The sequence below is a fragment of the Apteryx rowi genome, unplaced genomic scaffold (assembly GCF_003343035.1).
Source record: "Apteryx rowi isolate R43461 unplaced genomic scaffold, aptRow1 scaffold_596, whole genome shotgun sequence".
NCBI classification, from domain to species: domain Eukaryota; kingdom Metazoa; phylum Chordata; class Aves; order Apterygiformes; family Apterygidae; genus Apteryx; species Apteryx rowi.
The window spans coordinates 455,758-481,478 of record NW_020450867.1 but is presented as its reverse complement, the minus strand read 5'-3'; the positions used below and the strand labels follow the sequence as shown (position 1 = coordinate 481,478).

At 42.2% G+C, this 25,721-nt stretch overlaps 1 protein-coding gene across 7 annotated transcripts in view; it reads right to left on the bottom strand.

Annotated features, from left to right (window-relative positions):
* The window catches only part of RREB1 (ras responsive element binding protein 1), a 127,765-nt gene that overhangs the window by 61,636 nt on the left and 40,408 nt on the right, over positions 1 to 25,721 (bottom strand). Inside the window, exons 2-5 of one of the 7 annotated variants that reach the window (XM_026082855.1) lie at positions 11,659 to 11,784; positions 6,971 to 7,090; positions 5,410 to 5,612; positions 693 to 782 (exon numbers count right to left, since the gene is read on the bottom strand). In XM_026082855.1, coding sequence (XP_025938640.1) covers positions 693 to 782; positions 5,410 to 5,523 — 204 coding nt within the window. In that variant the 5' untranslated portion in view covers positions 5,524 to 5,612; positions 6,971 to 7,090; positions 11,659 to 11,784. Of the gene's footprint in view, positions 1 to 692; positions 783 to 5,409; positions 5,613 to 6,970; positions 7,091 to 11,658; positions 11,785 to 21,457; positions 21,563 to 25,721 lie in introns of those variants that run through there. The other 6 variants (XM_026082858.1, XM_026082859.1, XM_026082857.1 and 3 more) reach the window with 6 other exon arrangements.

The following is a 25,721-nucleotide window of genomic DNA, read 5'->3' as shown; positions in this document are numbered from 1 at the left end:
GCTATATGCACCACTCTTTCTTACATGCGTGCAAAGACTTGAAGATTTCTTCACATACCAAAAAAATCCCCAGGAGAATCAAAAAGAATTAAATCATAATTATAGTACAGAAGGGAAAACTGAAGTACTAAGCATCAAGTGGACTCACAGTGGTGAACCACAACCTTAGTATCCAGTGCAGGACTCTCTGACATAGATAAGGCCAAAGTTCCTCCATAAAGTACATACATATTTGAAGAGGAGAAAGGGAAGGCCTGTAGCTGACTAAAAAGGGCATCATTCATTAAAAATAAATAAATAACTGTATTTTTAAATTTTGCCTTCCAAAACTGCTGCAAAATTGCAAAGGACTTCCTGCTTCTTAATTTGCATGAACACTAAAGGGAACTGTACTCAAACAGGATAACAAAACAGGACATATGCCTCGTGATGGAAGGGGTTTTCTGGATCCTTGGGATACCTTAAGCTATGCAGAGCAGGACACACTTCCTTGTTTGAGCCACTCCTGGGAAACAGAAGGGTAGGGGGAGGGAGATAACCCAACTTTTATTTTAGCCTTCTTCATCTACTGAAAGCAAAACAATTGAAAAAGGCATAATGAAACCTTTCTGGTTTGTACATGGAATTGGTTTTTGCTATAAGAAAATGCACTCTTAATAAAAGTAAGAATCAAGAGCCGGTACTTTGCATACCTGACGAATGTGCATAGTTAGCTGGTGCTGTGTAGTGCAAATCTTTTCACACAGAGGACAGGTATAGGAAGACTTCTCTTCTTTTGTTTCCTGTGAACAAAATAAACAAAGCAAAAATCAGAAGGAATACAGCTATAAACGATTTCAAAAGCTACTACTCTGGGGATGGAAAAAAACATAAGCCATCCTACGTACAATAGGGCACTGCTAACAGAACAACTTGCACGTATACATTTATCATCCTGATACATCCCTCAGGGAAGTTTCAGAAACTTCTGAATTTATAAATAGGAGACATTTCAACCACCGCAGAAGTGCAGCAGCTGTTTTAACAGCACACAGATACTCAGCAGTAGCAGTTTAGGACAGGAAGTGAAGGCAATTATTGCGACCAGCTCCAACTGCCAGAAGGAGTTTAGTAGGTGAGCAGAAAGTAATTACCCAGGCTGGAACACCGCCAGAATATGTGGGCAAACCCCACTAATCTCCCCAAAAGATCTTTAATAAGCACAAGTCTTCAGGACTTCAGGTTTTCCACGCTATCTGAAAGGCAGGGCACTAGCCCAATGCCCTTTTGTAGGGGCTGCACGTTCTGCTCCATGGCTGACTCAGAAGGAAGAACTGCATTTACTGAATCACCAGCACTATTTCCCTTAGCATCCTGTTTCTCCTGGAACCATCCCATCCAGGCACACTGGCCAGGTCCAAGCCTTCTTAAGCTTGCAAGATCYGATGAGATCATAGCGAGAAAGAGGTGACGATGCAGGAGTGTACGTGACTCAAAATGAACACATTATGAACCTGATTATTCCCTCCACCCAGGTGAGAATCAGGACTAACCATGGTCCAGTCACGAGTACAAACAATGAAGCTGACTGGAGAACTCAGCCTGATTTAAGTATGCCCTTGAGACACTCAGTAAAACTGCATGAAATAGCACTCTCACAGGAACCAAAGGCATTTTGCTGAAGCATCCACAAGGATGGCTACTGAATGACATTTTCACCATCTCGGCAATAAGCCCACATGTGGCTTCTACACCAAAGTCTGTACACTAAAAGCAAGAAGGTCTGGCACTGAAAATTAAACCTCAATTTTCTGTAGAATGATGCAAATCTTTACCAGCTAGACAGATCCACCACTTGTTATCTGAACTTCTGGTACAAAAGAGAGTACAAAAATCATCTCTGCATGACTGACAGGCAAGTATAATATTCATGCTAAAAGGACTCATTCTACTGAACTTCCTTGCTGACTACTTTAAGTATCATTAGTAAAACCATGAAAACAAGCAAAATAACCCCTAAAGAACTCTTTAGTCAGAAATGGGAGGGAGTTGATGGATATGAGTGTGTCCATCCATTTCCTCTTTCCAAACAACTCTTTTCTCCATCACTGTCCCAAAAGTCATCAATTGAGAAGCAACCATTTCCAGATTGTCAGACATAAGCATTTGTGGGAAATTCTGGGAATTACTTACCCAGGTTTCTGTGACAAATTCTCTGGACTTTTAGGAGGAAAGATGCTGACACAGTGTTAGAGAAAGCATTTTGAAGTCTTAAAGAACTTAATGAAGCAATATCTCCTTTTACATCTCTACCTTGGGGGAACCATTGTATAAAGAGAGCTCCCCATTAAAATCTGACATTGTGTTTTCCAAAACAGGATCATGATAATTTTCTATTAATCTCTGTCACTTGTGGATGAACAGCTATTTTCTTGCTTTGCTTCAAGTAAACAAAACCTGTGACCTCATACCTAAAAGTATCAGGACTGCAAATGTTAGGATTCCCCACTCTTTGCTGTTTCTCCCATACATACGTACATTTTTCTAACCATACTTCAGGCCTCTCTATCCTAAAGTTGATCTCACTGTAGGCCACACACAGGCCCAGGCATAATGTACTATTACTCACAAAACATTAGAAAGCAAGTAAGAGAGGCTGCCATTATGAAGTCTGAACACCTCAAGAAAATTAAAACACATTATCCCGGTGGCCCCCCCAACACATTTTTATATACAAACATATAATTCACACACAGACGGACTCCATCCTACCTATACTACTTTATTTTACTATATGCAATCAGTCTGTGGAGTAATGCTCAGCTCCAATTATACTGCAACCCTGTTAAAGTTGGCTCAGGACAAGGAACAAACACACTGCTGTGAGGAAAATCCCTGTAGCTGTGCTGACAGTTTAGATGTGTTTAATCCCCAAGGTATTTCTGTGAAATTATCAACCTACTTTTTTTTTTTTTGCCCCCTTTTGAATGAGTGATACAGTTCTACATGATGCAATTAATTGTTTCAAAGCCTGCTTTCTAGACTGCCTGCTCTTTGAATCAGCAAATTAACAGAAGATAGAGTAATTACTGGTTCACCTTGAAGCAAAGATCAGAAACACACTACAGCTCAGCCAGAGCTGATTAGTATTGAATCTGGGGTTTATTATTAACTAAAACCCAAACTTTCTCCAGTGGTCACACAGGGTACACACTGCATACCGTAACACAGCTCAAGCAAATCAAGGGTAGCTACAACAGGAATTCTGTTGACTGATCCAATCCAGACGAAAAAACATTAGCATCCCTACTGTAAAAGCACCCCCACCAACAAATTTAAAACAGAGCACTAATCCACCCCACTGGAGCCAGGTTGGTAAAAAAGCACTTCCTGAACTGAAAGATAAAATTAGCAGCTAATTTGTTAGCTGCTCTTTCTGTAGTAAGTCAGTCTGGCATGGCTGTTCTGCATTCAACTGATGGCAAGTCATTTTGGAGTTGTGCATTGGGTTTATTTATTTTTCCTCCACCTCAAGAAATGCCTTTGTTTTTTTATTTTCTTCAAGAGCAAGGTAAATGTGAAGTTATAATGGGTGCAGGTTGATGTGAGAACATGCTTATTAGACTGTGGATAGACTAGAGCCAAGATAAAGTCAGCATTATAAAGAGAACCATAGACTTAGGACAAAGGTTCAGGGCAAAACGTTTCACTGCCAACTCATGGGAAACAGCAGTCAGGCCCAGAAAACTAGCTAACTGTTATTATTGTTGTAATTATAATAAAGGGCACATTCTGACCAGAATTAGAGATCTGTATGCTGCTACACACTGAAACAATTCAGTGCTTTCATTCTGCTATGCTGAAAATGAAAATTCACTGTATTAGAGGTTGTTAAACAGATTGATACCCACTTAATATTTCACATCTCACTTCTATTTTCTCAGTAACATAGCCATTTGCCCCCCCTGGCAATAACAATCTTTCAGCCTAGAAACAAATAGGCTATTTACTATGTTTTCAATGTATTTATTTATTTTTACACTGTAAGAATCCCTCTTAATCCTGTCACATTTACTCTCGAGCTTTCTTTGATTCAATGCCCATTGAAATATCAGGTGGAATAAAGGTCAGTAACACTAATAAACTCCCCTGAAGCCAAACCACATGGTGTACCAGTGGACAGCTGTGTAATAGCACTGCCACTGAGACTAGTCTGAACACCAATGCCTGCTTCACACGATGAAATCAAGGAACCAGGGCAACCCCTAACTGGGAGCATTAGCAAATAAACCTTAAAGCCAGGTGCTAGACAATACGATCCAATCCAACAAACCTAGCTGCCAGTATAATGTTCTTCATTTACAAATTCTCTTGTTCATTTACAATTAATAGATTTTAACTCCTTTTAAGCAAAAAATTCAAGACCAGTCATAAGTCAACAGACTTATGATCGGACAACTGGGCAACTACTTTTCATGAGTCATGCTTCTCAGCTTTTCTGGTCCCTGCTACCTCTTGATTCATTTAAAAATTCTCTGTGCTTCTCCACAGGTTCTGAAGTCAAATGCACACAAGAATTTGGGACATTTCTTACTGCTCTGCAGCACCTTCAGTGGTGGGGCTTGTCCCATCAGGAGAGAAACATGGATATAAATAATCACAGCTTTAACTGATATGGTTCTTTCCTTTCACTTCTTTAGAACAATACTGCTATCAACTGGTGCCATCAACTGGTAAATGGAAAAAAACTGATAAAATCTACATATATTTGCACTGCAGGACTTATACAAAGCATTCTGCAATAGCTCTTCATATTTTTATTAACAACAAAGTAAGGGCACCTTACACTGCAAACGTGCGAACTGAGGGACCTTACAGATGTTTCGTTCTAACACCACCTTTAACCTTTAAGCATCTGGACCTTCACCGGGAACAGGCGTGCACTTCAGGAGGGGTCCTGCACAGCGGGCAAGCCAAGCCTCACAGCTCGCTGCCACATGGCCCTGCTCCTACTTATTCAAGCTATTTACTTTTTCCCCTAGGATAGTGAAACGAACTGGCTCTTCAATGGGTTAAGTGAATGCAAGAGCCTGGGTAAAGGACACAGAGGGGAAGAAGAGGCAGTTGTTAGGTGGCTTTGCCACTGCTAGTGGAATCTGTTAGATCAATTTGCCCATTGCATGAAATGGGAGTGTGTGCTCAAACATTTTACATCTGAATCCAAGCATGCCGACCCCTTCCATCTCCAATTTTCTAAAGTTACATTCTGAAGGGCCAACAGAAAACATACGTAAAGGGGCAATGGTGGAGACAGGAAATATCTATTAAGGAAAAAAAAGGCAAAGCAATCAAAGAAACATAATTATGACTTATCTCTTCCCACACAGCTGTTTGACTCCCCTTGGTCCCCCTGTATTCGGGCTTACACACCTGGTTCCTCCTGCCAATCCGATTTGGTGCAGTAGACTTTGAGGGGGATTTGATGTTTTGAGAGTTCCCGCCATTTTCAGCAATCTTCCCCACATTCATTACTGCTGACATCATGGCGTCAATGGAGGACAAGTCTGTTCCGTCCAAACTGTTTGGTGAACTTGGGGATACCTTGTAACTGTTTAAGCTTTCCAGCTGCTTCTCTGGAATTAAAAACAAAAACACACATAGGAGTTGCTAGGCCCATCTAAAAAAAAAAAAAATACCACAGTATTTTCAGCTGCCTGTAACTCCCAATGCATATCTCAAAGAATTCACGTTCTGCTTGCTAATCAGGAAGTAAAGAAAACAGTCCACAATAATTGGAGTTCTTTTTGTAATAGGAAATATTTATCATTTTCGAATTCMTAGGAAAAGGTGTACATTTTTGCTCTGAGGACATTTGTGTTATCTTGTTTTTCAACCTAAATTCAGTAGGGGGCTTACAGTCAGATTTAAAATGGTATAATTTGTGGTACCTTATGATCACAATGAACTCTTAGAGCAGTGCTGCTGAAGGCACACTCTGGCAAGTACAATTATTCAAGCAAGCAGGTGTTTTGAGCAGAACTGTATAATTAATGAACTAGCAATATAGTGCAGGGTACTAGGTTCTCTTTCTAGCATAGCTTAAGCCAGTTCTTTATATGCAATAAGCTAAATCAGAAAAAATCCACCCAAAACAAAAATCAAAAAACCAAAGCACCTCTTTACTGCTGCAACTGACATCTATATAGCTTTTTTTTTCCCCCTACCAACCCGTATCAGTCCCTGGAGTATGTGTTATATCCATGACTAACATTATCCCACTGGTAAAGCTGTTCAGATTCAGACTTCTCCATCACGTTTTATATGTAGCAATGATGCTCTTGTTTCAGACAGTGAATTCCAAGCACTTTGAGTCACAACTGAGAACCCATCTCTGGTAAAGCCCTTCCACATTCCTCTTTAGGGGCTTGAAAGGGAAAAATCCTGTCAAATTAAACACTCCTTTTCCCAAAAAGGAGTCTCTCAAACAAAGAAAACCACTCTGCAAGTTTAAAGCTCTAGCAAAGTCATCACATCGGAGGGACAGCACAGAATCTTAAAATCTCTGTGCAGTGAGAAAGTCACTGTAACACAAGAGGATGTGAGGGTGAACAAGGAGGAACATGTTTGTCTGTGAACATTTGATCTCTGTATAATACTGTCTTTGGAAGATAAGTTTGAGCATTATAAACAGGTGTTTTTTGAGGATAAGTAATGCGGTGCCAAGTTACTGGGAGCCAAGAAAATCTTAGTTTGGAAGCCTGCAGTGGTAGTTGAGTATTTATGTGCCCATGCTTCTGCTCAATATATTTCATACTCTTCACACAGAGAAAGGTTATGGATGGGGAAAGACATGTATGCGCCAGCGCTTCTGCTCAATTTACCTTATACTCTTTACACAGATAAGGACTACAGATGGGGTAAGAAATGTTTCTACAACCCTTAATCAATGCCCTAAATTAGAGAGGAACTCAGTTCTAGTCAAACCAGTTACCTTCATTTTTCTCCCCTGATTGACTGAGGCTCTCTTCTTGCTTGCTGGTCTCCTCACTTAGTGTAGGATGCTTAGTAGCGTCTGGCTCTTCAGCCTCTTCCTCAGCAGCACCCTCGAGCACTGTGTGAGGGGGATGGGAAAAAGAGAAAGGGAATAAGCTTCCCTGGAAGCTGTTTTAGTAAAATAAGACTACAGTCCTTTCATTTGAGGACTCCCCTCCCTGGTACTTAGGTTAGGTCACGGAAGTTCGCAGATAGTTGCCAGCGCAGCCAAGCGCCTGCTCCCATGAGTGGCCTGACACAGAGCTGGGAGATGTCACTGCCCCTGCCAGCGGTGAAACCTGTGCAAACTAAGGTAGGAAGCCTTTGCTCGACTTGGTCTTCACGATTCAGCCAGCAAAAACAGGAGGAGGGAGAGAGCAAGCTAGCATATCACTGACAGTCATGACATTTGGTTGAGAAGTTGGAAGTGTATTCTGCAGCTAGAGAATTTAAGTAATTCAGTTTCATACATTCCCCCCCTTCCCTTCTCAGAGGAGTAACATTTATTCCAATAGATAAATTCACAGTGACCTTTTTCTTCCTTCTAGCAGTGGTGAAATGACTTCTGAAGTTTCTGGGACCATTTGGCACATTCCTCACACCCACTGCCCAACGTTTTTAGATGAGCTGAAGACATAGACAACCATATTTGCTGACAGACTTTTTCCACACCCTTTTCTGAAGCCACAGACTTACAATGCTCTCACTGGGGTTTCAGAAAGGATGCCTGCTCTGGCTGAAGAATGGCAGGGTAGCTAAACACCATTTTAGAGGCAACAATGAATAGCTGACACATAAAAAAGAGGAATCCTCTCCCCACAGCACCCATGCCGATGGCCTGGTTTTCAAAAAAGACCATTTGTAATATTGAAAAATATAGATAGATTTTTAATGGAGAAACACACTTTTATAACCTTATAAGCCAAATTGTTATTTCACTATGGAAATGAACACACTGTGAATGTTTCATCATCTCAGATTTCAAAATTTTGTCCAGCAGACTTAATACAGGTTTTCCTTTTTACAGAAAGCAGTAACCATCAGCCTCAAACTGCGGTTACCTCATCAGGCAGGGTTTCTTCCTTTTTAAAAACATTCTCAAAGATGACATGCAAATCAGTCACATTACACATCTGCCTTTGAACAGCATTTGCAAACAATAAATAACTACAGTACCCAAATTACCAACATTTTACAGTGCACAACAAAAAGCATACAAAGAGAAACGGCCCACTTCTGCTGTCTTCACTTGTGTCAAACAGTTCCTTATTTCACCCAGTGCAAAAAAAGCAGCAGAATCAAGGTTCCTAGGTTCAACCGCCTGCCTTCTTAGGAACAGCAGACAGATGACTTGACAAAGTGAGCCAGCACAGGCTGGAGATGAAACCTAGGACCTTCCTAAGCCTGCTGTCTAAGGCTCTACATAACATCAACTCCTTAAGCACAGTTTTCAACTGACTTCTCCAAAAATGGACAAAAAGACTTTTTATGCTATCCTGAACAATTTAAGACAATTCTTCTCTAGTCACTTTTGTACCCTTCTGTGAAGCAGAATGCTAGTTTACCCTATGACAGCAGAGATCTCTTGATCCAAGGAGACCTAACCATCCATCTTTCTGTATTTTCTTCTATAAGAATGGGAGTTGGTTTTTTGTTTAGGTCTTCATAAGAGGTTCATCTCATTCAAGAACAGCACAGACTTTTTTTTTTTTTTAACCACTTATGTGGTAGCTGATTTAGTTTTGAAGAGAATAAGCACAAAAGAGTTATTTTTGAGACTGGCCTAAACCTTTTAAGTTGCTTGCTGTTATCGGCTTAGTACCATGAAAAAATATGACCAGTTTAAATTATTTTGGGGATTTCTGTTAAAACAGTGCAAATAAGTATTTTAGTGCTTTTAAAAAATCATAATAAAAAAAATCAACTCTTTCTTCCTAAGTAGACCTGTTCTTTCCTGTTTCAGTCAATACCTACAACATTGACATTATCACCGGTTACGTCCTGAAAAAGTCAAATCTATTGTGTTGACCAAGGTAACTTTAAAATTGCTGAGGATCTTCCCAGAGAACTAGAGTCTAAACTCCTAGAACTGCTTTTAGCAAGAGTGAAAATGTGAAGTTTTCATCAAAAAGAGAAGAGGCAGGCACACAGGCATACATTAACGAACCTATCTTCTGGTTTTGAAACACCTGCAAGCTTGCTCTCTGTTCTTCTTTCAGGAAGAAAACTATATACTATACTATTACAGCCTTTCACAACTTCTATGAACTTCATTTTATTTCTGAATCTAAAACACCTTTCTGCTAATGCAAACAAAGATGTACAGTCACAGATCTTGTTTTTAAAACAGCTTTCAACACATTAAAAACTTCCTAATTGATAAACAGTGGAAAGACTGAAACCTTAATTTTCACAAAAGTATTATTATTGTGTGCTTTTATTAACATATGCATTTTCCATTCTCTTTCATTAAGCAAAAATGCACCACTGAAACAAAGACAACTGCATGAGTAGCACACTGCTTTCAAGAGCGTAACTTTCTATTTGCAATAGGATATAGAAACAATAAGAATACTGGGCCAAATCACTCCTTCCTGTGGGAAAACCCATGGCAGAGAGCCTCCAGGCAGGAACATATTGAGAGGTTTCTCTTGCAGATTTTTTTTTTAATAAATGCACCACTGAGGATGTGGAAATGTTTTTTGCTTTTTCTCCCCACAGCACCTATGAAACTCAGGGAATCAGACAGTCAGTGACCAGCACAGATGCCCTCTTTCAGGCTGTCTTCAGGACTGCAAACCTTCTCGGTTTGCACCAAACTCCCCTTATGGGGGGTTGTGCTGATGGAGCCTTCTTCCTCCCTTTCACCAAAAGAAAACAAGACCTCCAGGAAAGAGGGACAAACAGGAAACAGGCTGGCAAACAATGCAGCCTCAGGTTGCTTTCAACATCTGACCAAAGCCTCTAGGAACCAGGGAAGCGATCACAAGCATTTAAGTCATCTTCTACTTTGAAGAAATCCCACAGTGTCACTGCCATCCTCTCTTATGAAAGCAGACAGTGAGTGAGAGAGGGAGAACGAGAGAGGGAGAACGAGAGCTGCAGACATATGTGAGGGGAAAAACAAAACAAAAACCCAGCCGCCGCTTTGCACTGCCACACAGAGGGACCCGGCTTCTCCGCCGTAACGGGTCCCCTTCACCCGATGACGTTGCTGAAAACATGAAACTGGGGGCAACCGCAATCCCGCAGAGAAACCCGAGGGGCCTTTAGCTCAGTGGGCCGCCCCTGATGCTGCACATAATCAGCTAACAGGAGAGCCACTGAGAAAGCAGAGAGCTTAAAAAAAAAGCCTTGTTGCTTCCCATTCAGTCTGTACAGGAAGACACTTGCTAGACCTATTTCCTCCTTTGGGATAAAGCACGACTCCACTGTATGCTAAAGCTGAGCCCATCAACAATTACTTCTCCCACCAATTTTATGTATTTATTTATATTATTTTGCTTTAAGACCACTCTCAACTGCTACGGCTGCTTCTCCTTCTGGTGCAGAGCATCACAGATGAAGCAAAAAGGAGAACACAGGCCAGAGGGGAAGGAAGAAGAAAGGAGAAGAAATGATGAGTCTTTAGAGTCACAGTCACTTGACTTGCCATGGAGAGGCTGCTACACAAGCGCGGAGCTGCATGCCCTGCTCCTCGGGGTGCTTACGAGCCCCTGCTCCAGCCTTCTCCACTGTCTCTGCTCACGATCTCTCCCCTTGGAATAGATAGGAAGAAACACACAACACAGGCAAGGAGGGGGGAACCTGGTGTGTAGCACAAAGCTGCTCATTGTTCTGCCTTAAGAAAAAAAAATCCACATCAAYGTTAAAGTACAAGCCATGCACTAATTGGGCCACGGAAAGATTAACACTTTCAGCCAAATGCTTTTATTGGTTTCATTAAACATGCTGCAATACATCTTACAGAACGTGGGGAGGAGGAGAAACGGGGGAAACAAATGACAGTTTTGGGAACATACACTCCCCTGCATGCATTTCAAACCACCTTCTCCCGTGGGACCCCAAAAAGAATACTGAGCCTTCTTCATCACTTCCATCTTACCAAAATTATTCGCTTATTCAAAACTTTCCCACTGATTTTTTCTAACTGGTTAAAAAAAACCCCAAAACACACACACACACACACACACACACACACACACACACACACAACTCAAGGATCATTTAAATGATGCCAGACCTTCTGGTATACAAATTTATACAAGAACAAAACTTTGAAGAGGGGTATCTCATTTGAATAGAACAAAAGTTTACAGTCTACCCTTGAGACTGTAACACTTAAGAATCACTGCACCACACTCAAAAACATGTCTGATGCACTGGTCTTGCACTAAGCTTCAACACAGAGGGGCAAATTTTACTCCCAGAGTACATGGTGACATTTCCAAGTATAAATGGTCACTCCCAGCCCAAGAGACGTGCACAATCATCCAAACTATATTTTGAATGTGATTTTGCATCAAAGCTAGCAGGGAGGAAAGAGAGTAAAAATGAGTTGTGTGGGAAGAAAAAAGGGTTAATACAATTCAAAGCCACTGCCTCAAGGCAAAGGAAAACCAAAAGAAAAAAGTTTTCCCAACTGACCTTTTCAACACCAACTCTGCCCTTGCTACTGAAGTGTTGGTGCTGACTCGGCACCCCAGTGGTAGAGAATTATACTGGCAGCGTCACCTCACTGTCACCACTGCTGGAGCACCAGTACAGAGCAGCCTATGGGGAAAGGAAGACAAGCATAAAAAACAGACAGTGGAATGGGAATATATGGTGGTTGTTCTTTCACTTAGAATTCGGTAAATCAGACACTAAGAATATCATCCCAAAGGCTTACACCTGTAACTAAAGTTTTCCTCTAGGAAGAAGAAAAAAAAAACCCTAAAAACCTCAAAGGCAACAACCAACAAGAGCAACATCCCTAGAAAAGCATTCTCCAAGCATTGAAAGACAGACAGCTCATCTTGCTACAAACTCTTTTAGCTATTACTGATACAGTTGTTTCAACTATGTTGCACATAGATTTTGTTTTGTACAATAACCCTACAAATCCACAAAATCTATATCCTTTCCCTTACTTAATATATACACAAACAAACAAACGCAGATGCAGAATAAACAAATAAAGCACATGCTCATGGCTATGCTTCAAAACCGAGCTAGGGACCATCTTCTTTTCTCAGGGCAGGGAAGGGGAGAAAGCACCAAACTAGAACGAAAAGACCCCCACATTTATGGATCATTTCAAACACTGTTGCTACAACACCTAAAAGTTAGACTATATTTTGAATATTCAAACATTTTACTTCTCCTGTTTGCTCCTTTGCATGCATGATGGGATGTGTGCGTGTATTTTCGTTTTATACAGGTTTTGAAAGTCAGCTTCTGATGCCTTATGGACCATCAATGGTCCTCAGGACTTTGGCTTAGATTACCAAAAGCATCTCCCCATAAAATACATTCAAATTTCAACTTAGTTAATACCTTAAAGGAACTTCAACTCTGAATCACCATGATACTCTGGTATATGTTGATAAAACTACACTGAAAACAAGGAAGCTATATTGATACGTGAGATGTTGAACAGTGAGATGCTGTTCTGACAAAGCAGGGGTTCCTGGATGAAATTCACCTATATTGCCCAACTGGTTAGCAGTATTGCAAAGAGACCCAAGGACGCCTTAATATAAAAATGCATTCATACCTGTTTTCTTGTCCCTGTTAGCTCAATTTGCTAACTTTAATGATGCACCCACGTTTGTTCAGTTTGTAATAACCGTGTGGTGTGGGAATGGCATCTCGCACAGGAGCCTGTGGTCTTGTCAGGCTAGAAAGGAGAACTGGAGCACACGCTGTTCCAGTGCTGAGAGTGAAAGCAAAATCTCGAGGGCCCCACACTCGTGATGGGAAAGCCTGGTTCTCCGCCAGCACACTTTGCACCTTAGAGAGTTAATTTGAGCCTGCAGCAAGTTCACATACAGCGTTACCATTCTCAGAGCCACCACCACACAAAATGCACAGCACAGCTGTAAGAACACCCTTATTTAAGCTGAACAGTTGCTGGTGAATTTTGAGATTTTCTAACTCCTTATCCCCCCCTCCTCTGACCTACCAAAGAAACATCTACAAGCTGTTCCGCATCCTCACTGCTCGAATCAGCTTGTGGGTTAGCACCTGGCCCTCCAGGAAGCCTTTGTCATCAAACTTCAGTAAGCTTCGAGAACTTGTTCAAGCAAAAAGAATACAGAGATTTGAAGACAGTTTTAAAAACTTGGGGTCATGTAAGCCACTTTTAGAGAGATGGATACACCCCCCCCTCACCCCACACACACCATCATGATCAACAAAGAAAAACAAGCAGCTGTAAACAGACATCCCTCCACTCCTTCCTGGATAAGCAAGTGCAAGCATCCCTCCATCCTCATCCTGGCTCACTAACTGCTCATACAGCTGTCAAGGCACAAGGAGATCTGTGGGGAGCGGGTCCAGCACCCCTGAATCACCAGAAGCCAGCAGTCACGAAGGGAGGACGTTAGACAAGATGGACCTTTGGCGTAATCCAGTACATCCACTCCCATATTCCCTCCCCACTTGTCGAAGAGGGACACAAAAGCAATACTGTCTGTCCTTATAAGCTCTGCTTTGCATGTGTTCAGCAAGCTAAGACAGCTGTGTAGACGGCTTACAGAGTTCCAGGAAGCTGATGTGTTTCTTGGCTTTGACTCCAGTTTATTTGCCTTAGATGAAGTGGCAACCCAAGAAAGTCCCCTTGCTTCCTCCCAGGCTAGCGCTGGCTGCAACACCGCAGTGGTCCTTGAGACACTGCGCAAGATCGCTCACCGGACGAACGGGCCCTTCCCAGGCCAGCACCCTGCGATCCTGCCCTTTGGCCAGGGCTGGTTCACATCCTGCTGGGCAAGGAGACAACTTTGGACAACGAAGAAGGGGAGCGTGGGAGCCCGGGACCATGCTCTTGAGAGCAGATTGGGGACTGGAGGATCTCCTCCCCTCTGCCTGAAAGGCTCTTCACACAGCCCCAGAGATGGAAGTGAAGAGCAAAAGTGAGCAAGTCTTACTGTTGGGCTGGTGAGAAGGTGAGAAAGAATCAGGCAAGTGGTGTCAGGCTCTCTGCTGAAACAGCTGCTGCCCAAAAGGCCCCCAAAGAAGCTGAGGAAGAAGCAAAAAACAGAATGGGAGGAAACCCAAAAAGAGCACCAGCAAGCAACCCTCTATCTGTCATGGTTCCCTGCTGAACAGGTGAAGAAACTGGAGGTGTATCTTGTAAAGGTGAAGCAACTGGAGGTGTACCTTGTAAAGGTGAGCCTGCTTGGACTCTCCAGCACAGCTCAGAAAAGCCATGCCTGAGGTAACAAAACCTCATCCGCCACCACCGTTTTAGACAAGTGAGAGAGAACTAGGGATGTAAAATAAGGAAACAATCTAAACCATAGCAAGCAGAAAAGTCTGTGGGTTTTTTTGTTTTTTTTTTTGCTTCACACTGAGAGGAAGAATCACAATGCAGCCAAACTTAAAACCCTGGGGAAAAAAATATACATTGAAGTGCCATCACGTACATGGCTAAGCAAGCACTGCACTGATTTTACCGGGAGACTGGGAACAGGATACTTGTCCAAGAGCCTGAGGGGCGAGCTAGACGGATTACACTTGGGAGAGCCAGATGGAAAACATTTCTGAGTAAGAGTGAAGAAAACCCACGTCCCCTCCAAACAATTCACATTACAGCACCCCTGGATTCTGACCGAGGAAAGGCTACAAGGACAAGATGTAAGCAAAGCAGGACTCACAGCTCTACTGAGTAACTGTGACGGAGATGCTGACATCCCAGACAATATATGGCCCATCTAAACCATGGGATATCTTGCCCTTTTAAGGTGGGCCAAGAGCAAGCATCTGTGCAGCAGCAGCCCAGCCAGAGCCTGCAATTAATAGCCCCTGGTGTCATTTTAAAACAAGGACATCCGTGCCTTACCAACTGGCCGTGCAGACACCGAGGCATCTGCCCTGAGAGAAGACAATTGGTCTGGTTGTTCCTCCTTACAGCATCACAGAAATGAGAAGGAACAGTAATACTGAGAGGAAGAAAAGCCATAAAACGGTGCTGTCGTCTCGCTCACTGGCAATTGGTGCCTGCATCTGTTGGGTCAGGAGGACCCGCCGTGTCAGATGAGCAGAGCTCTCGCAGTTCAGCTCAAGGGCAGCTTCAGAACAGCCTCCCCTGTGATTTCAGATGAAGGTTTAACACCAATCTCTGGAGGGAAGCAGTGGGAGAAGCAAGCAAACATTTTGCTCTCTCGCACATGTTCTTCGCACGTAGCTAGAGCTCCCTTTGCTGCAAGAGGACAGGTTTGGAAGGGATTAGAGAAAGGCAGGATGAATCATGCAGAGGAAAATACAGCAAATCTCCTGTGCTAGTGCCCTGTTTCTTGCGAGGCACCCTGGCTGTGATCTGATTCTTCCTTGGGCAGATTTAAACAGAGGTTCACAGTGGGCTGGCCTGCACATGGAATTTTACAAAAAACATTTTGAAAATAGCATAAGCCAAACGAGGAAAAAGACACTTTCCTTTCGCAGTAACTATGTCCCACATGGCGTTTCACCACTGTAACTGCATCCACATGCTAGTAAAACTCCTTGTGTAGGCAAGCCCAAAGGGGACAGTTTACTGCGGAGCCCCTAACACATCCTTTGCCACGTGACTGCAATGTCTTTGGAGGAAATGCCAGCAAGCTTGCTGCTTGGAACACCTCACCAGGTACCATGCCAAAGCACTTTATGCCTCACGAGATAATGCAGTAAAATGATGCATGACATGGGCAAAGAAAGAGTAGAAATTACAGGGATTAAAACTCATTTCCTGGTGGTAGTGTTGTCAACCATCATGATTTTATCACGAGCCTTGTAAAAATCTGACGGTGTTACATTACTGCACAAGAATCTCAAACTTTCTTTCTTTCTTTCTTTTTTTTTTTTTAAAGTGCAAGTTCTACTTTTCCAAGTTGTGGCAAAAAGACAGAAACGTTAAATGCTCAGAAAATGTAAAAAGCAAATAGAAGTGAAGAGTTTTATTTTAAAGTCTCAAGCTTTTAAGGATAATCATGACCTCAGATGCTCAACCTGTAATTTCTTAACACACAGTGAAAGCAACACAGAGCRTCCCGTTTTTACACAGCACATTTTGTACCCTGTAACATATACCCTCTGAAACTAAAATGGGCCCTTTTTTTTTTAAAGAGGAAAAAAAAAATTAGCAACATCTCGGCATGTTTCTAACATTTCATTTAAAAGCCAGCACAGCTGCACTCTAATGTTACTTAAAGATGAGAACCTCCACCAAATTACCAAACCCGTTTTAAGCAGAAAGGGATTCAGCATTCAAATGTTTTGCAGAGAGAATGATTCAAGAGTTTGCAGCTCTTCTCGCTGCTCTTTTCCAGGGAGCATGACTTGCTGACAGGATTAACTACTGCCAGGCTCACGAAGCTGGGAGACAGCTGCCACATGGCAGCCATTTATTACAAAGCTCCCCTCCTCTAAAGTTAGGAAAGAGGCAGACTAGTTCATCCATGTTATCAGCAGGGTTCCTCTGCTCCGCAGGCTTTAGGGACTTGGCTGTTTCTAAACACCTCCTTTTCTCCCCCACCTTGTTAACATCATTATCTTCCTGTCTTCTGCTTCTGGTCAGTAGAGGGACTATTCCCTCTATCACACCCTCCAAACAAAAAACTGCCAATCGAGGCAACTCAGAACGCTCAGAAACACACACACCCTGAAATAGATTTTTAATTAGAGAGTTTTAGCTTGAAATTTAAAGAGGGAAAACCACATGCCACAGGGCAGAAAAAAGAGCAATGTGCTGGAGCAAAGGAAGTCAGAAACATTCTTGTAAAACCCTCATTCCTCCATCCACCCCAAAAGGCATTTTTTTAATGTCAGCCTCCAACTACAACATCCATAGCAGCTATACAGCTTTCTCATGAGCTAGACAGCCTCTAGCGCTCCCTCCTAGCTCGCATCTCCGCAGCAGGCCGACCCTGCATACGCCCACAGGCCAAGGCCACCCTCCCGCCCTGCACCATCCAAGGCACAGCCAACCACCTCCTACTGCCTGCCGAGACCAGAAACACCAACATACCACCTATATCATCTCCATGTGATATAAAGTACAGAAGACCATCGGTTGCCATTCTCTTGTTATTTTGAACAATACCTAAGAGATACAAGCCGGCTGTYAAATTTTACCTAGCGTGCTCTAGATATATATATTTGCCACAGATCACTCAGATTGAGGTTTATTGCTTCTCCAAGGTGAGGGAAGAACCAGGCTCGTGAGAAACGGCTCTCCCCTATCCTGATGAAAAAGTTGCCACGGTCCTGTGAGTGCACCCACTGGCTTACACCAGCTAGGCAGGCAGCTTTCAGGGTGTATGTGGAGCTTTACATTCTGAAATAAAATGTTTCTTATTTTAGTCAGGTAAATTAATTACAGTAGTAGATGGTCTTGGCAAGCAGGCACAGCTTCCCAGAGTTGAGAGCCTCGTATGAAAGTCACTATGAAAATTTTAAAGAGCAGTACTGCTTGTCAGTGGCATACCAGTATGAGTTTTCTTGCTATTTTGAAGTAAATACAGTGAAACTAACCTGTGGGAGGTTAATGAAACAGCATCTGTTAAGTTTCATACATGTGCAAAAAAAAAGAGTACAGGAATCCAGCTGAACAATTTCTTACGGAATTCAAAAGTCCCTCAGCTTTATTAGATGAGCATGGAAAGCATCCTCAGAAAGGACGTCTCTATCTGACTTGAAAAAGATGTATTCTAAAAACAAGAATTACACGCATACACACACACACACCCCTCCCGCCTCATCTGCATCCAGATCCAGCTGCTGACCTTCTAAGTTCCTTGTAGTATAGCTTTTGCTTTGGGACTTTAAAAGCCCAGCAGGCATTTCAAAAGTATTTGACAAAGTACACAGGCCTAGCCTTGTAAAAGCTCACGAGGAATCCACAGAGGTCATCGTGGAGCCTAGACAGTCTGCAAACTGTATAATCCACATGCTGGTGAGGTAAGGAATGACCTGAAGTTGGGCGGACAGGCCTGAAGACTTTGGCAACAAATGGCTCCTCCAACAATGCTGTAAACCCTGGAGGAAATGCCTGCTGATCTTCAAAGCTCTACTGTAGGAACAGTCTTATGTTTCCCGAACAGGAGCGTTTTGGTTGCAAGGCCACAATCCTCTTATGCACGCAGAGAAAAAACAAAATAAATAAATAAARGAAGGCCCATTAAAGTTAACAACGGTGAGTATCATCAGTGAGACTGACCCTCTACTCTGCAATGAGCTGTCAGATCCACCCAGCAAAGTTTTGATGTGCTTCCCCACTGCAGCCATGCGGATTAAGGAGGAGTTTACAATCTCTGCAGCTTTCCTTTTTCTGTTACAGGCAGTCCTCCCCACCGCCGACTCCCAGCTCCTGGAATGCAATACTCCAGTTGCTCAGATGAAGAGCGGGTGCTACGACCTTTAGCTGTGCAAGGTACCTACTATAACTAAATCAAGGCCACTTCACTGTGGGCAGAATTTTAGGTAGAGTCCTCAACTGTCTGACAGGCTGCGCAAGTGACAGTGAGTAAAGGAGAGTCTGGACACCTGCATGCTGCAAAGAATTACAGGAAGTTTATTTCAGGAACACTGGGAAAAAAAATAGACAAAATTGTGAACAGTTTCTTCAGTGAGTAAGTGAAGTTCCAAGTTGCTATTCCTCCAGCCAAAAATGTCTGTTGCTGGTCCAAAACCACCCTCCTTTTTCAAAAAACAATTTCACCACTACTGCTGCACACATAACCATCAAACAGATGATGCAGACAATTCTCTCCACAATTCACGTACAAAAAGGGTAACTCATTTCCTTCTGCCGACTCCCACTGACATATAATATTGAACAACAAAACATTAGTCTGAAACAAACTAGTATGAATTATGCATAGGATCAACCTGATTCTAGAAAAAGTAGTAGTTGCAAATGTTCACCATAGAGAAAAACAAACAAAAAAACCCCACTAAGTGGTGTGCATACCCATTCRCGCCCACCTCAGCTTCTGCAGTAGGATGGCAACAGTTTGTTAGTGGAACCTTGACTAACCACTTTCATATATGCACACACAGCAAAGCAACATTAAAGTATCATAATTAAGATCTGTGATACTGAAAACCATACATATTTTCACGAGTGATGCTGTCACATAACATTTTCTCAATCATATATACATACATACCTATAGAGCCACTTTCTTTCAATTCTAAAAATCAAATCACCTTGCTCTCCAGTTGTAAGCCTCTACAGATTGTGGCAGTGTATCTATTTACACTAATCTTGCTGAGGTAATTTATAATCTACTCCATGACAAGAGGTGAACAAGACCTAAAGTATTTTAAGAGAACCACAAAAGAAAGAAGAAGAAGAAGAAAAAAAAAGATAGGGTTCTCTGAATAGGCTACAACTGTTTAAAAGCACAAACCGTATTTCTACCCAACTGAGAGATCTCATCCTCCAAGCTTCATACAAAAATGACATTCATTCAGAGCAAAAGTGAAGAACAAAGAAAACCTCCACACCAGGATTCCTACTTTCACTCAAATATTAAATAGCAGGAGCTATTTTCCACTTCCCATTCAGACATTATTGTTTTTTAATAAGTTTTATAAGCCTTATGGAGCTCAACTACTCAGTATAAAGAGGTACAAGAGAAGAATTCAAGAAATCAGTAGCAGTCTCGCCTATAGAGCAGACAAATGTGTATTTGAATGAGTTAAAACAAGAAACTAAAAGGAGAAAGCAAGCAAAACCACCAGCTAAATAAATTATTTTTCATTGTAAGGCGAAAAACTTTTCTTAACCTACCCACTCATTTCACATGTGGTTATGTGGAACTACCGTTCTACCAAAAATTAGAACAGTCACCAGATTTGTTTTACTTGTTCCTTCACCTAAACTTCAAACAGGGTTTCTGGAGCAGGACGATTTCACCATCCCTACTTACGGACAGCTGTAAGACAGAAACTAGGCCCTTCCTCATCTGTTAGGGTCTTGCATGACATGGAGATTATGGAGGYAGACACTTTCATAAACAGAAGTGGCAGCAACACGTTCAGCATATTTCACACCAAACTTGAAACATTTTTCAATACAGATTTTACATTAAAAATATGAAGCCTGACAGGGTGAAAGGCTCCTCACCAAATATACTCCTTTAAAGCCCCCTAAAAATTCTAACCATGGATCGTTTCTGAAATAACAAGGTCTTTAAAATAGCACTAAGAAAGCTCCCCGGAGGGTGGGGTAATTGGGAGGGTTATCACACCTCTGGGGGAAGTCACAGGCTCTATCTTGGCAGTGTTTCATTCCTTCATATACCCAGGGGACTGATTAGTTCATGATAAGCAATTAGGCACCCTAGGGAGGACAGTTAACTGTCTTACCAAAACAAAAAGGCTGCACAAATGTAAGTCTCAGTAGATTAAAGAAACACTATCTGAGGAAAAGCAAATTTGGTGTTTGTTCCCTTCTACTGGAACCAGCAAAGATTACATTTTGCCTACATATGGCACACACAGATCTTAAAAATCCCAAATTTGAGCACGTACTTGCTGCTAAATTGGTAACAAATGCTCTGAAACATTTTTTTTCCCCAAGACACCAGTGCTGTGATGCAGGAAAAAAGGAGGAGGGATGGAAGAGAGGAATACAGTAAATAGTGATTAAATGACTTGAAATAGTAATCTCATCCATTTAAATTCTTCCTCTCATTGTTAAAATAGTTCCCAATCAAGGATAAGCTGTGGCTATGGGGACCTGGAAAGACAATATATATGACTGAAAGCTGGCTGCTTTTGAGAATAGAGCCCCTAGTCAGAAGCAGCCCCACAATTACATGCCCAGCTCCCAAAAAAGTTCTGGAAAGCTGCTGCTTGCTGCAAAGCAGCTATGCGTATCACGATCATAGTCATGTTAAACATTTATCTATGGTAAAACAGGCATCCGAATTCGTCTCTCCCTTGCCAACTGATGTAAAAGCTCCAACACATACCAAAATTGCCAATGACAATGTCTCTGACTTACATCAGGCCCAATATATTTCAAAGTACTTTGACAGCTTAAAATATGAAGGAATGCTTTTCAATGAGACAACCCCCTGTTCTTTTTTGTCCTTTTATCTTTTCTTAACAGTTTGCCATCCAGTGATAGGAGGGAACCCCAGCTGCATAGCCTGAGCTTTTATCTTCTGCTGACCATGCAACAACACAAAGCTCAGTGCTGGATTTCCTGCTGCTCGCCTAAAGGGGCTGTTCAGCTTGTTTAAATATTACTTGCCTTGGGAGCCTTGGAGTGGTGCCCAAGCACTGTACTGTATCTTCCCAGCATCCATTTCAGCATGTACTTTAAAGGTCTTTAGGTTCGATGTACTATGCCCTCGTTATGGGAGGGGCCTGATGCCGCTAGGGGAAAAAAAGAAAAAAAAAGAAGAAAAAAAAAAGAAAACCCACACAACTCCTCCCTCTCTCCCCGTTCTCCCCATTAATCCCTGTACCTCGTTCTGTTACACAGCTAACTGAAGTCCCTCTTCATCCCAGGGGTATGCAATCATATTTAGCTCAGTAAAGCGAACCAATTGCAACCAAGGAAGAGACATTCTGGTACGAAAGACTACAGCCACGGAGAAATCAGATGCCACGTATCACGTACAGCCAGCTATCCACACTCAGGGAGCAAACAACTGGAAAAGCGCAGTAGCAAAAGTGGGCTTCTGAGCTGAGCTGTGGTACCGTAGCCTCTCGTCATGCTAAATTTAAGAAGTCTCCACAGTGGATTTTAGAAAAACCCAACTTTCTTTGAACGTGTAAACTTACCTAAACCTCTTTCCTTCCCAGTTCAGAGTGGTGATGAAAATAAAATACAGCTTTTACAAAAACAAAAAGGATTATCAGCCTTTTAAGTTCTTTCAGAACCCCTCATTTTCACAATTACCATGCCACGAAGAGGTTCAGTTCTGGCTACAAGGTCAGCAAGAAGATAACCTTGGCCAATAGAAATGATCTGCAACAGTCCAAACACAGCAAAACACGGCCACCCATTAAGCAGCCCAGCAGGCCTCGCTGTTAACCTGGTTTGCAGCTGATAACAGCTGATATGAATGGAAAAGGAAAAGATAAAAATCCAGATTCAAAACCTATTTGTGAAAGTTGTGGATACAAAAGTTCTAAGAAAGAAAACTTTAATTAATACTGATTGTAAGAACTGTCCTGCAAGTTGTTGTCTCTTAGATATTTCATGGCAGCTGAGATGCAGAAATATATATACCCCCCACAAGCTGATTTAAAACTACAGTTGCAAGGAAATTCAAGGCTAGAAGTGAAAAACTGTTTTTAATCCGTTCTGCTTTGACTCTGTCTGCAGTGTGCCAGCTGATTTAACCTGATGTAAGCCACGGCTGTCATTCAGAAGGACGGACTGTCAGTCCTCACTTCACCCCACAACTCTGGCTACATGTTCCCACTCCTGTGCTGTGCCAGTCCCCAGGGTTTGAACGATCACAGGGTGATCTGGGATCATGGAATTGATCAAGATGGTTTGGGTTTGGGGCTTATTCTTTGTTTTTCTTTTAAACACGCACACACATATAGTTTTGTCAACAGCCTTCACTTGGGGCAGCTTAAACATCGTCAAATTACACCCTCTATTTGAGTGAYGGATGAGAGACCTGAGCAAGAATGTTGTATGTAATTCTATTTCTGTGGTACCGTGGCACCAGGGAAAGATAAAGATAAAAAGATGTACCGTACTGGCATGAACTCACAACCAGCTCCATCTCCATATTCCCTCTCCTTCTCMCCCACTCCCTTCTTTTCAACCCAGAGCTTGTTTGCAATCTCTCTGCCATAAAGAACACTCCTTTCAGTTAAAAGTCTACCTGAAGCTCCGTTCTCCAATTAAACCCAGCGAAAATAATCCAACAGTAAAACAAACTACTGCAATTAGAACATGTGCACTGCACCTCTCCCATGGCATCCCTGGAAGAGGGGAACAAAAAAGCAAGAGCAGTCCTATGCAATGAGTCAGTAATTTTCTGCTTCCCTATCCAGCCTCCAAAGAGCAAGGACTGGGTGTTCTTCTACTTTTTGTATAGTGCTAAGCACAGAACAAACAGAAGTCCAAAATACACCCCTCCCCTGATCCTTACAGGGCTGTTTTAAAATGCACGTATTAGCTTTTTATTTGTTTGTAAGCATTTGTAAACAACCCTTCCCCAGTGCACAAAGACAAAATTACCCCCCCCAATACAACTCGTACTTCATTAAGTCACAACAGTGACGATGCTGAAACAGTCTGCCAACAACATGTGTCACCACGTGTATCAACCACAGCTACAGAACAGCTCACAAGCAGGACAAACAGCTCACCTGGAGTCCTCAAGTACTTTAAAAACAATATTTACAAACCTTGGACCCTTGGACTTAACACACAGTACAGTGGGAATGGCACATATGCTCTCACACTGGAAGCTGACCACCTCCAGAGAGAGAGATTTACTGTAACGTGCATCACATTAAGGGGATGGGATGGGACAGAGCAGGAGAAAAGAAACCAAAGCTGCCCCGAGAAAGAGCATGTTACCCAAGTGCCTGTCTGCAGGCGCCGCGAGCTCACATTGCTTGCGCCCTCCGAGCCCTGGGAGCTAAACATGGAATGTAGGTAGCAAGTCACAGCCCTGTGCAGGGCAGCAGACGTGACACGCCAGCTGCTTCTGCATTACAATTATTGCATTGGGGCACAGCAGGAGCAAAAGGTGGCCTTTGCAGATTTCTGCCACGTTTTAATTTGTTGAAATAGCAGTAAAGGCGGCACGCCACTTTCAGATATGAGATCACGGTCACTTTTCTGTGGGCCCAGCATGCAGTTTAAATGCACAATCCGCAAAAAGAGCAGAAGGACCAGAACTATTTTGCTTTATTCTAAACAGCATTAAGAAATCTGTTTTCACAGGGTTGTAAGATCTTCTTCCTCTCCACGACAGAAATAAGTTTCAAACAAAAACACAGTGAAGCAGCACTCCTCTCAGCCATCATTCTCTGCATTTCTAAGCTCGTCTTGGCCATTTCCTCTTCAGGCCACTTCCGCTCTCATGCTTGCTCTCTCTCTCTTTTTATTTTTAAAGTTTCTACTAATAAATACTACTAATAAAAATGAAAACCTTATTGCAATACCATTATTTCCTTGTATTATCATATTCTCTAGTAAACTGATTAATTCACAGAGCGATCCTGACCTTCAGCTCCCACCGGGCTTCAAATGATGCAAACGGTTTCTCTCAGCTCTTCCTCCATTTTATTTTTGTCCTAACATGCTTAGTGCAGGACTAAGTTTTGCAACACTGCAAGCATCTTCACTGGCATAGCTCTAAACACCTAACTTTTAGGCAATTTGATTGTTTCTGTAACACATTCAGAATTAAGCAAAACTCAAAGCATACAAGCCACTACGGAATTTAAAACAATACACATTCAACGGTGTCTTACTGTCCAGGTTTCACTCTACAAGGGAAGCTCATGTCATTAAGAGTATAATTTGTCAGGCAGTGACACTAATCTTAGTTCAACAAGTAAGTCAGCAGAGAAACAAACAAAAAAAAAGTAGAAGAACAGAACAAAAACCTGCAGCAGTATACAGCCAAAATGTTTGGGTTAAATGAAACAGAAGAGGCAATGTAAATCTAGATAGCAAAGTCTCTCCCAAACGATTGCCTTTAGGGCATCATCAGCATTTGCAGGCCAGAGGGATGTTTACCACACCATGGACTCCTCCCCTCACCGCCCCCCAACCAAAACAAACCAATAATCATTTCAGCATTTTTAGCATATCTGTAGATAAAGATGCATTCAAAGCAAAATCTGAGTGATGGCTGAGGGCTGAATACAAAGGGATAGCCCCAACCCCCCGTCAAAGTTGCCATTTTTTGCAAGAGCAGAGATGGACCCGGGTGCAAGGTGGTTATCAGGAAGACAGCAAGAGGGGAAAAAGACATCAGTAAGTTATGAACGAACTCTTGTAGGTCAGAAAAGCACACTCATGGCTAATAGACCAAAACTTCTGTTAGTACAAGAAGAACACCCATCTTCTAAGAAACCACTTCCTATCTTATTCCTCCCATCCCCTCCCCATAGCCTTCTCCCTATTGTAATTCAGAACAACCAGGCAACTGATCTCTAACCATCCATCAGAAGAATTGGCTAATACAATGTCACCCAGCCTACCACATGAACAAAAACCACCAACGAATAAAGCTGGTGGTTAACTGCAAATGTTTGCTTTACTGACAGCATTATACTGGTGAGGGTTCCCTTGCCATCACACATACACTGCCTCTTAGAAACCCACTCTGCACAAAGTCAGATTTACAAATGCAGATACAAATGTCCTACATATCCACTTCCACCTGGTGGATTACCAGAGATGGAGACTACAGCATTTCTGAAGTAAACATGTAAACCTACCCCTAAAATTAGTTCCATGATAATTCTGTGGGCAACACTAGAGGGGAAAAGTAGTTGGGCTTTTGGGCTTTTTTTTTTTTTTTTTT